General features: G+C 46.3%; 1 protein-coding gene across 1 annotated transcript in view; it reads right to left on the minus strand.

Annotated features, from left to right (window-relative positions):
• Positions 1 to 15,666, minus strand: part of Lgi2 (leucine rich repeat LGI family member 2) — a 30,387-nt gene extending 14,721 nt beyond the window's left edge. The window contains exons 1-6 of the mRNA XM_055623974.1: positions 15,464 to 15,666; positions 13,575 to 13,646; positions 11,688 to 11,759; positions 9,741 to 9,812; positions 5,452 to 5,523; positions 4,639 to 4,808 (exon numbers count right to left, since the gene is read on the minus strand). Coding sequence (XP_055479949.1) covers positions 4,639 to 4,808; positions 5,452 to 5,523; positions 9,741 to 9,812; positions 11,688 to 11,759; positions 13,575 to 13,646; positions 15,464 to 15,651 — 646 coding nt within the window. The 5' untranslated portion in view covers positions 15,652 to 15,666. The remainder of the gene's footprint in view (positions 1 to 4,638; positions 4,809 to 5,451; positions 5,524 to 9,740; positions 9,813 to 11,687; positions 11,760 to 13,574; positions 13,647 to 15,463) is intronic.
• Positions 15,667 to 16,012: the final 346 nt, after the last annotated feature.

The following is a 16,012-nucleotide window of genomic DNA, read 5'->3' on the forward strand; positions in this document are numbered from 1 at the left end:
AATAGAGAAAGCAGGACCTGTGAGAACAGGGAGATGGGAGGGAAGTTTTGTCACTAGAAACTAAGAAGATGCCTCTGTAGCCCAACAGGTAGAAGGTGAACAAGAGGGATCAATGTTTCTAGTGGAGAGAGTGACATCCCGCCCCCTTCATCCCAGCAGAGAGCAAAGAGTGCAGGGGAGGCCAGCCCTGGAGGACAGGCAGAATCATGTGATTCTGGTCTAGATAGCAATCATCTTCCAGGTGATTGAAGGTGGGAGATGGAGCCTCGGGAGCCTCCAGGGTAATATCAAAGGAGCCTACATTTCCACAGGTGGTAGCATGAGGCACAGCATTTAGCCGGGCCAATCAGCAAGGGTTATACTTATGCAAGATGGCAGTAGCAAGCCACCTGCCGAAGACTTGGGGAAGATGCCCAGGAGCTTCTAGCCTGTCCCTGACATCCCCACCCCCACCAAGAAATAACTGCCAAGCCAGTACAGAAAGCAACTAGCATGTGATCAAGGCTGCTTATGTTCAAGGCCAGTGAACAGGAAGAAAGAAGGCAGCTCCTGCAGGCTCCCTTTCTTGGGCTCTAAAACATCAAAGAATGCAGCTCTTTTCATTTCATCAGAGACAGTGATAAACTCCTCTCCATTAAGCTGCTTTCCTTTCATCATGAAGGCCACAGGTTCTAAACGCTCCCCAATGTCTTCAGCTCACATACCTGCTGGTATGCATTTCTCTCCCAACTGTGTTTTCAAATCTCAGAAACGTTAAGTCTCTACATTAGAATGTGTGTACTTTAAAGTAGAACAAAAGGTTTCCACCTTTACTGAGGAATCCTGAAATATAAAGGATCTACCAGATAGACTGGAGAGATGGCTCAGTGCTTAAGAGTACTTCCTGCTTTTTGCAGAGGACCCTAGTTCGATTCCCAGCACTCATGTCAGGGGGCTCATAACTGCCTGTAACTCCATCTCCAAGGGATAACACACCCTCTTCTGGCCTCCATAGGCACAAATGTATGAACAAACCCATACACATATACACAACTTAAAAATAAAATGAAATTTTTCTGTTAAAAAGTTCTACCAGAATACAGACATGTTACACAAATCAAGATTCCCTGGCCCTGTTTTAATTTACTTTTCCAAATTTAATTCATCATTTCATAATATTTTCTATATGCTGACTATCTGGCATGACACAGACTGTTAATTACTTAAATGACTAATCCTTCATAGAAGACATAGCCCCACTCCCACCACCAAAGGAGAAGGAAGAAAGGGTGAAGGGCAGGGACTGAGACCCAGGCATCTCTACATTCTGGAGAGAGGCAGACAAATTTAAACGCCTTTTCCTAACCACATCTGAACTCGACTTTCACAAAAGCCAAAGGCACAACCATTGTAGAGAGACCTCAAAGGGTGCACATACCAAAGTGACATCAATTTACCAGCGTTCAAATATTAATGGTACATTCTGCCACGAGAGCCACTGCCTCCATTCACACCAGCTCCAGTTCATGAAGTCAGTGGGTCTCTTACAATGTCGGCCTTTCTCCCACTGGATGCTCGGATTTTTACACAGCTATTTATAGAGCTTGCGGAAAATAAATTATACATGATCCTGAGCCTATGGGGAGAGATGTGCACGTTAGTGCATTATTTCTCTTTGCATTTTCATCAGCCCCGAAACAGGGATGGCAACAGGACAATTAGGATGCAAAACTCACTCCCTCTAAGGAATTTAGCGAATTATCCACCTAACATGGGATCATCAGTGGGTAACAGGAATCTCTGCCTGGTTTAAAAATAGCCTTGAAGGCGAGGGTGGGGAAGACTTGTGATTAATCTGAATTGCTGAGGCAGCCAGGCGGCGGCTGCATGCTCATTACTCCCCTCAGCGGAGAACGGCACGGCAACAATGCCTTCCTCTCTTGGGCCAAACAGGGAGGCATCTGAGCTAAGAGCTGGGTTCCTCCAAAGTAAGGAAGCTATAAGGTGACCCTGAGCGCTCTCTCTCAGTGAAGTCTCCATCCTCACACACACATACCCTTCTGAGGAAAGCACCAGAGGCCAGGGCTTGATGTGAGCAGAAGACAAGAGCATCACACCCTCACAATTTATTGATCACACACCTAGGGGACAGTATCTGAGGACAGGTCATCTCGTTGTGTCATTCCCCATCCCCGCAGGAAAGTCTCGGAGCAGAGTTAATGTGTCCACCAGCCTTAAGGAACAGGGACAGAACAGTCAGCTACGTCTTACCTGAAAGCCTCGTGTGGACTTTGCAAAGGAGCAGGAAGCTTGTTAGCAAAGACAAATAAACTCAAGAGAGATGGCCCAAGTGTGAGAGGGCTCAAATTGCTCCCATGGATTCTGGGACCCAGGACCCTGGCTGCTCCAATTCCAAGACGTCTCCTTTCCAAAGACAATTCTCAGTCCCAGAACAGAATTAGAACCATCCACAAAGACCCGAGGTCAAAAATCCCGTTTTCTGGTGAAAATGATGCTCTGTTCCCAGAGTTTCCTATAAGCCTGGGTCATCTTTTCAGAGACAGATGCTGCGACCAGGTGCAAATGGAACGAAAGGAGATATCAACCTTGCTGTGGAGTTTAGAGCCCTCCAGAAAAGAATTGAAGAAAAGGCCAAGAGGAGCCTCAGAAAGCTATAGTATAGCACGTAATGCTAAGTGGTCTTGAAAGACACCTTTCTGTACAAATGTCATTGACCGTGACCTCTGATTTATTGCGCTGGCCTGATAGCACAATAAATGACCTCTTAGTTGCCTGGCTGAGTGAAGGGCACCTGCCAATTACACAGCTCAATATGCTGCAGCTTTGGTGAAAGACAAGGCTATTTCCCAGAAACTTCCAGTTTCCCGTAAAGGAGCAAACCATGTGAGTTTCTCTAGCTGCAAACAGACACACATGCGCGTGCACACAAATTCAAACACCTGGAATTCAGTTCTACATGGTATGTTTTGCTTATTGGTTTAGAAGGGAGCAGTAGATTTTAGACTAAATACGATACTTTGTTCTTGGGGATTCTTTTTATGACTTTCGCAGTTCCTTAACTGTTTTCTGAGTTCTCGTTCCCACTGTTCCTCTTGACATGCCTTCAGGCTTTGTAGATAGCAACTCCTAGCCTCACCATTTATTTCCACAAACATCTAGAAAGCTGGCTGCATACTGCGCATTGATCCTCTCTCCTTGAAAATCCAGCTTCAGAAGCAGTGAAAACCTGCTTGAACCTTTCAAACAGAGGTAGCCCCCTGCCCTCTACCTGCAGGGACTTGGAGGTAGTCGGCATTTTAATTTTATTCTATAACCTCAAAAACATGGAAGCGGAAACCCTGAGGTGGGCTCTGAAAACAACAAAGCCAAACCGCCTTTGCCGTTTTCCCTCAGTGTGATTGTTTTTCTTCGGCAAGCACTTGTCAAGTTATATATTCCACTCTGCCACCGGCTATAATTTCCCTAGTTATCTCTTCCTACTTGAGATGGAAAATAATTTGTAGATAAAAAATATATATATATATATGGCTTTAAACTTACAATAAGTATCATCTCACTGGAGTAAAAAATAAAAATAAAAGCCAGTGACAACAAAAATATCCAGGCCTTTCTGCACTGGCTTCCCATGAAAAGCTCGCCAGTTTGAAGAGGGCCCCATGCCAAATTCTCAAGGCTGTATTTCAGTCTTGAAAGACAGACAGACCGGCCGACAGGTGAGCTGGGGAGCTAGCTCAGTAAGGAAAGTATTTTCTGCATATGAGGACTTAAGTTTTCTTCCCCAGACTTACATTAAAAAAAGAAACAAATAAACAACAACAACAACAAAAAAAAAAACCTGGACTTGGTAAAGCACACATCAAAGCTCAGTGCTGGGGAAGCAGAGACAGGCAGAGCCTCAGTGTCTCACCAGCTGTGCCGCCCAGCTGAATGAGCAGGCTCCAGACCAACGAGAGATGCTGCCTCACAAAGCAAGCTTGAGGAATGCCACCATGTTTGACCTCCGGCATCTACATACCCACGTGTGCGCACATAAACATTTGCACGGACACATGCGTGCACACACAATTAGAGGGAAGAATTTGAATTTTGCAAAGAATCAAAATTAAAACGGGCTTGGTGAGAAAAACACAATGCCTAGCCCTTGGGAGGCTGAAGCAGAACAATTGCCTGGAATTCAAGGCCAGCCTGTTCAACATAGCACGAATCAGGCCAGCCTGAGCTACATAGCAACACCCTTTCTCAAAAGGGGAACAATGCTAAAGAAAAAATTAAAATTAGAGCCAGTACAGCTAACAAAACCCTTCCCAACTGTTCAGATATTTTCGTAGGCACGTTGACTCATTTCTTAAATATTTTACACGGTGTGTGTGTGTGTGTGTGTGTGTGTGTGTGTGTGTGTGTGTGTGTGTTTTCTTGGCATTGAACTACTCAGATCACCAAATATGGTGGCAAGCACCTTTGGTCAATAAACCACCTTGTCAGCCCTGATTGATTTCTTTTAAAATCCTTACATTTTCTTGAAAATGATTTTGATAGAAAATATGTGTATTCGCTTTGCCTCATTTGCAGCTGACAGTAGACAGGGAAAACAAAGGATTATTCCACATGGCCATCTCTGAGATTGAAGACACTGCCTACCTGTTGTGGTACACTCATAGTCAAAGCTGGTCACATCATTGAGCTTCTTCTCTTGGTATTCTGGTGGACCGATGCATAGCACATCAGACACAGTGGAATTGGTCATCTTCAGCCATAGGTACAGCCATTTGGCTTTGCAGTCACATTCAAATTTATTACCTCTTAAGTCTCTAAAATACAAAACACAAATACACACACAGGGAAACAGACAGTGTCTGCTGTATTTTGGTATTAATGTAAAACACTGGAATTATCCATCTAAAACAATCCAAAGATGGTACTTTAAAAAAAATAGTTGTAATCCATGCATCTTATTTCTTGTACTTATCATTGTCTTTACCGAATATTTTTTGATGCAACGATTTTAACTGAATGGCATACAGAGTTCTCAAAGACGATCCTTTTAAAATTGTCTCAGTGCAATGGTGGAAGTGGGAAGAGATGAGAGGAAAACATCCTAGTATAGGTTTCCCATAAATGGATGTATTAGGAAGACAGTATCAGAAACACAACCGGAATATGCAAGGTCTTGTTCAACTGCATCCGGTGAGATGTGCTACTGTCATGATGCTTGTAGTGAAATTTGAGAAGGCACAGCAGATGAATAGACTACACAGGGACCTCTCAGCCAGCAATCCTAATTTACTTTGGACACAGCATATAGTGTAATGGCTGAATTTAACACAAGACAATATACATGCTATTTCTCAGCATGTACTACTTTGTGGTCAAGAGGCTAGAGCAAAGGGATTCGGAAGATGTATTTGACTACAGCCGGTGACAGTATACACAAACTTAAATTGCATTACTTACAGTTCAATCAGAGAATCTAGATCACTGAAGACATCCCTTGGAAGTGCTTTAATGTGGTTGTTGGCCAAGGAACTAGAAAAAGAAAGTCACATTTTAATGTGGTTACTCCCTTCCTGCCAGTCATTCTGAAGTCTCTTTAAGTACATCTAATGATTCAAGGAGAGTTCTGAGCCTCCTCATCAAAGCATGGCTCAGTCCATGGCTTTGATCACCAACACTGAGAGAGAAATACAAGTTCCATTACACAAAGACAACTGGATTTGAATGTAAGCTTTTTTGTTTTGAAAATATGTACTTTATTAAGCTCTTTATGCATAGCTATTAAACTATAGATGGCTTCTATGGTTCTTGGGATAAAAGCCAAGGTCCTAGGCCAGGGCTAGTAGAGCAATGTCCTTAATTCCAGCCCTTGGGAGGCAGAGGCAGGTGGATCTCTGTGAGCTTGAGGCCAGCCTGGTATACACAGTGAATTTCAGGCCAGCCAGTCCTAGACAGGGAGACCCTGTCTTCAAAAAAAGGGAAAAACAAAACAGGAAAACATGACAAGGTTCCATTTTATGTGTGTAGGACTCTCCACAGTCCAGGAACACCCCCTCCCCAATTAGCTGAGACTGCACCGCCCACTACTCTCATTCATCCACACGTGACTCTCTGTCATGGATCCTTGAACTGCATTGGAGGGTGCTCATCTGCAAACTATCTTTTAATGATCTGTTTGCTTCTTGACTGCATACCTTCCCAAAACAAAAGCAACACACAGACTGAGATTGCTGTCTGTCTGTGGTTTTACCCCATCCCTAGAAAAGGGCAGACACGCAGAAAGTTGTGAACTTTTTGTTAATAAAGAAGGTGGAACTGCTCTTTTGAAAACCGAATGAATGAAGCAACAGTATGTGACTAACAGCAGGAGATGCGCAATCTTTTCCCAATAAATTCTCTCATCGTCCATCAAAGTGCATTTGATCATCTGTGTTTCTGAAGTGGACTCAGTGATCACTCTCTTACATGAAGACACTCTGCTCTGGCACATTCGGATGACATAATAAACTCTTAGTGAAGTGGTATGTTTAGAAATGAATGCTGTGATGTTGTGATCAATTCCATCTTCTCATAACTGAGGCTGGTGAGAAGCCATTTCCCTGCTTCTTCTTAGTGTTGAAGAGGTGCCTGAGATGCTAGGCCACACCCACCTCCAGCTAAGGTAGACAGTTGTGAAAAGCATCGACTCCTCTTGATCTGGGATTCTGCAGTGCCCTGTTGCCAACCAGCTGAAAATGGATGCCCACAGCACAGTGCTCTTGTGGGAAGATGCTGGGTAGAAAGGATGTACAAGTCTGTGATTTCCCCCGGATGCTGAGGTCAACTGGTCAATAAATGCATGCTTCTTCTAGACTTTTCTTCTACTCATAAGTACAAATCACTACATGCATAAATGATAAGTGTTAGGTAGTTATAAAACATGTATGGAGTTAGTCATACCTAGTCATAGCATAGCCATGCCTATCTTAGAATGATGGTTAAATTAATGAGCGGTTCTTTTTACAGTCAGTTAGTTGTAGTAGAAAGTTTAAGCCCATTTTTACTCCAAACCATCTTCCCTCAGATACTGACTGAGAATGAGGAGAAGAATCTTTTCTAATTATTCCCCTTCCCACTCAGGTAACCATAAATGGATTAGAATACCATTTTGTGTGATGTTTTGCTTTGCCTTTCTTAATGAGGCACTTACACATTTTTTGATGTGTTGGGAAATGAGCTGATTATATAATCACATTGAACATTCACTGGGGGGAACTTTTGGAAATTTTAAGAAGGGAGGTGTTTGTTTTGATTTAGGAAGCAAAGAGCAAAAAATCTTTAGCTAAATATCAGTTAATTGTTCAGCATCAAAAATATGGCTATCTGGAAGCTTTTGCATTGAAATGTTAATAATATAATAATATATAGAATGGCCAAAGCAAAAAAGAAAAAGGAAAGAAGAAAGAAAGAATAATTAGCAAGCTTGTAACTTAGGTTTCAGGAGCCAGCCCAATTTTCATGAGCTATCTGCCCTACCCATGTAAGTGCTTAACATCTTCCTTTCAATTTCATTTTGTCTACAAACTCCTTAGCACTTACTTCATTTCTCAAACTATTTAATAGCTTTCTGTCCCCTGGGTTCTATAAGACTGCTGGAAAACAAATGTCCTAGATTTTAGTTACAGATTGGCACTGCTCCCTCTGCTTTGGAACTCAACTCATGTTTTAATATGAATGTGGGTCTCTAAGTGTTGGGAGAGTTCACAAAAGGCCAACATCAAACACTTCATTTAAATGAGAAGATTCTGGGTAGTGTCTTCCCTAAGGAAGCAAGTGAATTCTGGAGCTGAGCCTTCCTCTGTGTGGGAAATTTAAAGGGGAGATGGGGACAGTTCCATATAGAAACAATGTGTGAGTTCCGCCTGCAGCCTGCACCCAATAACAACGGCCCTCCTTTCCAACTTTTGAGACCCACACTTATCTGCCTCAGCTATTCTTCCCCAGACAACTACATCTAGCCTTTTGCAGACTGCCTAGATACTCAAATCACCAATTTAGCAATCCGGAGAAAAAAACCTAGACTTTTTAATGACTAAAAGGATGGGATGATACGGTCATTGATGAGAATACCATGATGATATTGAGGATGAGGAGGATGGTGATGATGGTGATAATGGTGATGCCGGTCATACCCTTAGCATTGGCATTTACCACGGAGAATAGGACTTCAGTCTTTACAGCCAAACATCATAAATTTATTATGTACGTCAGCTAGCCAGTCAGTATAATCAATCATGCTTATTTTGAGAATGAGGAAACTAAAGGTCAGAAAAGCTAAGTAATATCAATAAGTGATGACTGGAGTTTTGAACCCAGACCTGAAGTCTCAGTCCATGGGAACTTAGGACTATGACATACAGGTTGACTCTGAACTTCCACAGAAAGCAAGGAAACCCAGAACAATGATGTCGACAGGACGCACATTCGCCGCAGTTACTTCCCAGCTCCTTGCTCTCCAGCTCAGGCAGGGCTTCTTGGTGTCCCCAGCACCCAGGCTCACTGTGTCCACTAGCAGATGCCTTCACCAGGATATTACAGCTTAATGAGAAGACTCTTTTTTAAATGACCACGCCCCAATACTATGGTCAGGGTTCCACTCAAAGGGACCATCACCCCTGCCCAGCACCTAGATTCAGTACCCTCCAAGGTCCCCATTCTCTTTTTTATTATAAACAAGGTGACTACATTTATAATAAAGTACCCATCATCTTCCTCAGACAGAAACTACATATTATGCAAATGAAGCCCGGGTCTTGGCTGATAAATGACATCTATCATGACAATGACTAGTTTTGCATTTTCACAAACACAGCTATTATTTTTTCCAATCTTGTTAGCTTTTATAAGTGTGTACACTTGCTTCATTCTGATATACCAATCAATTCAGATCAATTCCTTTTTTCCCCTTTGGCCATTAAGGAATTGGAGAGCTTAGCTAAAACTACAGGTTAATCTAACATAAAAGAAAAAGCAACTTTCATCCTAATGGGAGGACGCTCAATGTCTCTATGCCACTTTATCCTCTAGGTGAGGTCTTTCACAGAGTCTCAAGTCTTACTCCTTGTTTTGAAAAATGGGAACTCAAGGATTATCATAAAACATGGAGAAGACCTTTGGGCACCAGCCTGGCACCAAGTGGGTATAAAAACCATTCTCCCAGCCCACTTCCTCCATGAACACAAGGCCCTCACAGCACTGAGGGTTTCCCACTTCACATGAAGCCCTGTGGTCTCCATGGTGACATAGGATGATGGAGACCAGTATGCAGCTGGTCACCGCAATGAGTGTTGTCTGACAGCGTAGTAACCTCTTGGGCAATCTGAGAATGAGTTTCTTCTGAGAGATGTTGTGAATATGGAAATAGCAAGGGAAAACAATTATCTTTCTCTGTATGTGTGAGTATAAGTGTGTGTGTTATGTTCCTGTACATTTGTGCAGGTGTGACCTCAGGAGCCATCTACCTTATTTGGGGTACAAAGTTTCTCTCTGGGACCTAGGGAACACTGCTTGGGCAAGGCTGGCTGGCCAGAAAGCCCCAGGGATCCTCCCGTCTCTGCTTCCCCAACAGAGGATTACAAGTGTGCACCCCCATGCCTGTCTTTTACATGGGTTTTGGGGATCAAACCAAGGACCTTGTGTTTGTATGCTTGCCAGCCCTTTACAGACTGAGCCATTTCCCCTACCCACACAGCAGATCTCACAGGACTTACAGGTGAGTCAGGTCTCGGAGGCCCCGAAAGGCATTTCTTGAAATGGTTTCTATTTTGTTCCCTTCAATGAACCTAAGGAGAGAAGCAATATAACGTAACTGAATTCCCTCTCCTTAACCTCTCTAACAGATGACACAGTATGCTTCGGCAATAAAGTCAGAGAGCACTCGTGAAGTATAGAAACTCCCAAGCTAGCAGCAAGCTTTGCTAAACCCCATGAGGGAGCGGGGTACATGAGCAAGAATGCCTGTTCTCTGATCCTTCCAGAGCAGCATGGATGTCTCCAAACTCAGGGCTGGCAGCATGGGCAGTAACATCCTGGGCTTGAGGAAGGATGAAAGATGTGCTGCACAGAGGCCAGAAGTTCTCCCAACGCTGGAATTCTCTGTAACCCTGGAGAGCTGCCAGGCATTTCCCTGCTTCTTCCACGGCCCTGTGCCTAGCTATCTATACTTTTGTTAATACCGTAGTCCCTAGAGGTGAGCCCATTGTTTTACAGATATCTCCATATTTTAATTTTTGCTGAGGAAGAGTTCCATTAAGCATTGCTTCCAGCAACCTTGAGCTCATCCTGTCCTATCTGGGCAAATGGCAACAAGGGAGGGATGCTCTCAAAGCTGGACAAGGCTAGGAAGCAGGAAGGACAGTACAGGGAGCAAGGCTGACTTTCTTTGGGCTGAAATGGTACAGGGCTCCCTTGTTGCAATGACACTGGCCAAGCTACAAACTCTCAAGATATGACAGGGATACAGTGTAACTGTTCTCCAGGGCCAAGGAGCTAAGTCAAATGCTGGTGGGTCTTTGACGAGATGGTCCAAGGGAAAGGCTTTGCCACGTCTGTGACACAATTGATGAGTTAGTTCTCCCATAGAGAATTCTCTGATGCCTGTTTTTAAAAACTCTGGTGTCTGTTTGTACTAGACTATAGCATACCCTGATAAGCTAGCTTTCTACCTGATGCCCTAGGCAGTGAGCAAACTCCCCACCAGAGAAAATCCCAGGGACCCACTGCTATTATGGGGCTTTTAGCAGACCCTGGTGGCTTCAACCCTACAGCTGTGACACTCTTTCCACATCAAATACATGCCAAAATACCAGATTATGAGAGGGTTCTCCAGAGAAAGAATTCCTGGGGAGACATCCTTCCCTGAGACCTCACACCAGCAGAGAGCTTGCTCGACCTGGGATGTGTCTAGAATCCCAACATCTACCTGTTCGCCTCAGATAAGACAGCAGGAACAAGGCTTTGCAAATCCTCTGAATGCTAAGCAAGGAAATGCCGACTGATAGCAGGATTAATGTTATTACAGACTTAGTGAATACAGGGACAACTTCAGGGGGAAGAGAGAGACTTGAACGTGAGAAAGGCTGAAATAAGAACGACAGCCAAGCCCTGCTAAAGGGGGCCATGGTGCATCTGAAGAGGGGAAATAACTCTCTCCTGCTTTTTTGTTGTTATGGTTTGGGTTGGGTTGGGTTTTCATTCTTAGAAAAAGGAAAATCTAATTAGACCTTTAGCAGAACTCACAGGAGCTAGAACAAATGGGATATGGGACAGCTGGATAAAAACCAGGCAATTTACCCCCCAAATAGGGAAACTTTGTTTAAAAATAAGTAGCCCTCAGAACCATCCAGCTCTATTTTTGGCCCATCAGCAAATCCATGCTTAGTTATGGGGGTAAAAATATCCAACACAATTTCCAGTCGTGCTTACTACATGATAAAGTAAATGTCAGCAGAGAATGAGTGAGTGAGTGCCTCCCGTCCTGGGCTCTGCCCCCAGCCTCCTCCTGCCCCGGCATGCTGGGAAGTAAGGCAACCCACAGGTCAGGTCGGGGCTAGCATGAGAACGGGCTTTCTGCACCCCGATCCCCTCTACAGGACACAGCTCAGAAAGCCCACCGGAGGGAACAAACTTTCAGCAGACAGACACACCACAACACTTACAGGTATTCGAGATGAAAAAGGCCAGCAAAGGCATCATCCCGGATCACCGTGAATGAGTTAGAGTTCAGCAATCTGAAAACAAGACAGGCTTTAGCAGAAAGGTTACGTCACGTGGTGAGGCCATGTATTTTTCTTTTGCTAGGTGCTGATCCGGAGGCAAATGAGGGCTCTTCTTAGCCTAAGGGCAAACCCATAGGTCCCCAACTGTCCTCCTCACTGTGAGGTATCAGTGAGAAAGGGATCCCGGTTGGCTGAACTTTCTGCTATCTCCAATATAACTTCACTCTCTCCTGGAGGATCTTAGGAAATATGAACTAATGGTCATTATTCAGAAACAGCTTTCTGCTAGGCACAACAGGATAGCCAATGAATACTTCATGATGCCCAAGAAACTCTGGAATTACAGATCTGCAAGGATCTAACCCAACTGAATTCTAGAGATATTTGAACCCAAAGAAGATAAGAGAATTAAAGTCACACAGTGTGGGGACAAAAAAGCAAAATCTTTCCACCACACTGTATATTCTCATGAGAAATAATCATTTTTAAAAGGTTAAGAAATCTCTAGAAGATTATCAGTATGCAGCTTCAATTTGAGTAACCAGGTAAATCCTTTTGGTAAATATTTGTAGAAATTGCCTATGTTTATTTTACTAAATGATATCTAAGCTATGTTTCCATTCTAAAAGAGTTAAGAATCAAAGTTGTTATTCATTCATTCATTCATGCATGCATTCATGCATTCACTGTATAAGTGTATGAAATATCTGTGGGCACAAGTGTGCCACAACACAGATGTGATGTCAGAGGATCATTTGCAGGAGTCGGTTCATTCCTTCTACCATACAGGATCCAGGGATCAAACTTAGGTCATTAGGCACAGCAGCAAGCACCGTTGCCTACCGAGTCATCTTGCTGACATACAAACTGAGATTTCAAGTGGCAAGTTTAATGTCACAGGAAGCATGCATCACGTTGAAAACCGATGGCAACTTAATGTGGATGGGTAGTGATTTGTATGCCTGTATTTTTTCTACAGTGCATTGCTCGCTGTGGCATAGTCTTACTAAGCCTAAGAACGATGGTAAGAGTCTGCCCTATGTACTCAAGACCCCCTGCTCATTTTCCATTTTGTTTATGCTGTGCTAAGGATGGAACCCAGGGCTTTCTGTAGAGTAGGCAAGCGCTCCACTGAGCTGCATACTCCTCACACACACCCCAGCCTGGTGAATTGCTTTCAAAAAGTTACTTTGGGACATTTACTTTCATTATCAAGCATCAACCGATTTAGGTCTCAGGGCCCTATGTGGCACCCACCGTGTTTGACTTGGACATGATTCACTAAGAGGAGCTGGGTTAACACAGCTTTGGGTTTGAAGTTTGAATCCTGCCTCTGTGAATCAAGGCAAAGTACCTTTCCTGAGCGCCAGTTTCTTCATCTGTCAGATGGGCGAGCAAAAGCACCTTTTCTGAAGAGATGCCTACTGTGCTACCTGCACGCATGTGAGACAAACTGGAAATGCTCCTGTCTGAAAGTGGCACCACGATTTTTAAAGATGAGTTTCTCGTGAGGTGAGATGCTTGGGGCAACTATTCATTGAGGTGAGACTCTGGTTCTGATCAATGCCAGCACCTCCTAATTGCCTGGTCTGTGAGCGGGATCTACCACGAAGTCCCAACGGAGAAGCTGGCATAAAGTCAGGGAAGGAAGTAGAGCAGGAGGGCAGGGTTTAACGTGGTCATCACAGGACAAGCTAAAGTAGGAGCCAGCCAGGGTGACTCAGGGACCGGTGTGTTACAGGGAGACCCCACACCAGCAAGGCAGAGAGCACCCTTCAAGAAACACTTGCCAGGGACCCCATGTTGCCGAGAATGACCCATACTCACAGCAGCTGCAGGGAAGGCAGATGGGAAAACATGCGGTCCTTGATTTCCAAAAATGTCCCATTCACTAGGCTCCTACGGGCAAGAGAGGGACAGGGTGAGGCCCAGGTTTCAGGAGGTGCCAAGCCAAGCGGGCAGGTGGCTTCATCCTCCACCGGCACTTGTCCCTCTCTGGGGAGAAGCCTTGTATATTTGGCCAGCATCTTCTTAGGGAGCAAGGGGAGAGAGGCGAGTTGCTGTCCAGTGCACTCAATCCATAGGAAAACTAGTCTGGCTAACAGAATCCCACACCATGGGTCTGGCTCCTTGCACAGACATTAGCTCAGTCAGCTTAAATCAATCCCCTAGCTTCCTCCACTTAACTACAGGAGGCCCCGGCTGAAGATGGATAATTGCTTCACCCAAGATTCTGTTTGTGCAGACACAAAGCTAATGTGGATCCACAAAACTCTGGGAAGGATTAAGCGTTCTCCTTGGAGGCACATGTCTCTGAAAGACACGCGGAGCGCTTCTGATTAAATGCACTGTGAAAGCCTTGGGGAAAACTTAGGAGACACCTGAACTTGCCCTGGAAGTAAGAGGCAAGGCCATCTGCCAGATAAACAGTCAGCTCCGGGAAGAAGCTTGGTTGTTTCTGCCTCAGGGTCGCCTACTCTTTTAAGTCACAGCAGGACTTCTATACATTACCGGAGAACATTAACATGTAGAACAGTTCAGCTTTGATCACATCCCAAGGGTTTAACAAGAGAAATTCTAGAATCTTCCATGTGATCTAATTTACCAATAGTAAGATTCAAACAGGCCCGCTGTTCCCCACAGCCAAACTCTTGCAACTTTTTACAGATGTAAAATGGACACAGACCTTCTCCATCCCTGAACCCTGATGCTGTTTTCGCCTTGGAGAAGAGGCACAAGAATGATGACACACAGGAGAAAGCACAAGCAATGTGACCCCCAGGACTCCATCGACCTAAGGATTCCCTCCTCTACAACTGAGGGGTACCCCAGAACCTCAGCCTGGAACAACGGGACTATCCTAGAAGGAGATATCCCAGCAATAAAGATAATGCCCTAAGGTCCTTTCCACAGCAACATTTCACCCGTGTGGCTGTGTGAGACCTAGTTGAAAGTGCTTAGCAATCGGACAGAGAACCCTTTCTCTTTAGTTCCGTCAGGGCTGGCAATACATCCCACCATGGAGAAAGGTGGCAATCAAGGCAAGAAGTCGAGGTGGTTTCCTACCCTAGGGCTTCAGCTGGACAACTTAAACTGTAAGGCACTGGAAGCCCTCTGGGTCCTCCCGCTTGGAGCCCACATGGAGCAGCCCCTCCATTTCCACAAGCCTTTGCCCAGGCTAGGCTCTTCCTAGCCTGCAGTGTGGAGAGGTCGGGAGGGGGCCAACCACCTCACAGCACCTCTGAGGGAGGCTGCGGTGAGGCCTCACCCATCCCTAAGTAGCCCGTTCAATCAAGGGACATTTAGCTCTTCTCCAGTCACACACCCACCCACCCGACAACACAGCAGAACCACTCAAAACTTTAAAGCACCCCGAGGATCACCCCGGGGAGCAGGCTGTAGTCTCGGGTGCAGAGGCCCTACCCCAGGTGGGTCCTGGGTCTGCAGCCGTACCTCCCCCAGGTAGGTCTGATGCAGGTGGCCGCGGGCCACAGTGAGAAACTGTCACGCGGACCTGTCTGGATTCCTGTACTCTGGGGTTCGGGGTCCCCCCTCCCCGCTGCACAGACTCCACCCACGTTCCGCGCCCCCAACCCAAACGCAAAGAAAGGGACCGAGGAGCAGGGTCAGGTGGCGCTGCCCCAGCACCAGCCGCAACTCCCCGGTGGCGGCCGGCGCAGGGCGGGGCGGGGCGGACATGGAGGGGTCCCACTCACAGGGAGCTGATGTCGCCAGGCACGATCCTGGGCACCCAGGAGGACCCCACGCAGATGATGGACTCCTTGGTACAGCTGCAAGTGGCGGGGCAGCGCGCCAACCGCCTCACCTGCGCGCTGGGCGGGATGAGGCACGCGGCGCTCAGCAGCAGCAGTCCCAAAGCCCCGCCGCTTCTCCGCAGCGCCATGCCGGGTGCCCGGCTCCCCGGGTCCCCGTCCGGGCCCGGCCCCCCGCCGCCGCCGCCGCCCCGCTCCGCGCGCTCGGACCCGGAGCCGCTGCAGACGCGGGTGCCTCTCGCCGATCGGCCGCCAGCGCTGCTGGCGAGGACGCGGGCGCCGCGGGTGTGGGAGGCCGAGCCGCAGCCGAGCAGCATGCTGGCCGCCACCCCCACTCCGCGCCCCCCCACTCGCGCCCGGGCTGCTGGGCGGCCGCCGCACCCGCCTCACCCGCGCTGGCCTGACATCAGCACCCGCGCTCGCCGCGGGCCCGGACCAATGAATAATGCACCCGGGGGCCCGCCCTGCCCCTGCGGGGGAGGGGAAGGGAAA

The sequence above is a fragment of the Psammomys obesus genome, unplaced genomic scaffold (assembly GCF_907164565.1).
Source record: "Psammomys obesus unplaced genomic scaffold, mPsaObe1.curated_primary_1811, whole genome shotgun sequence".
In the NCBI taxonomy this organism is placed as follows: Eukaryota; Metazoa; Chordata; class Mammalia; order Rodentia; family Muridae; genus Psammomys; species Psammomys obesus.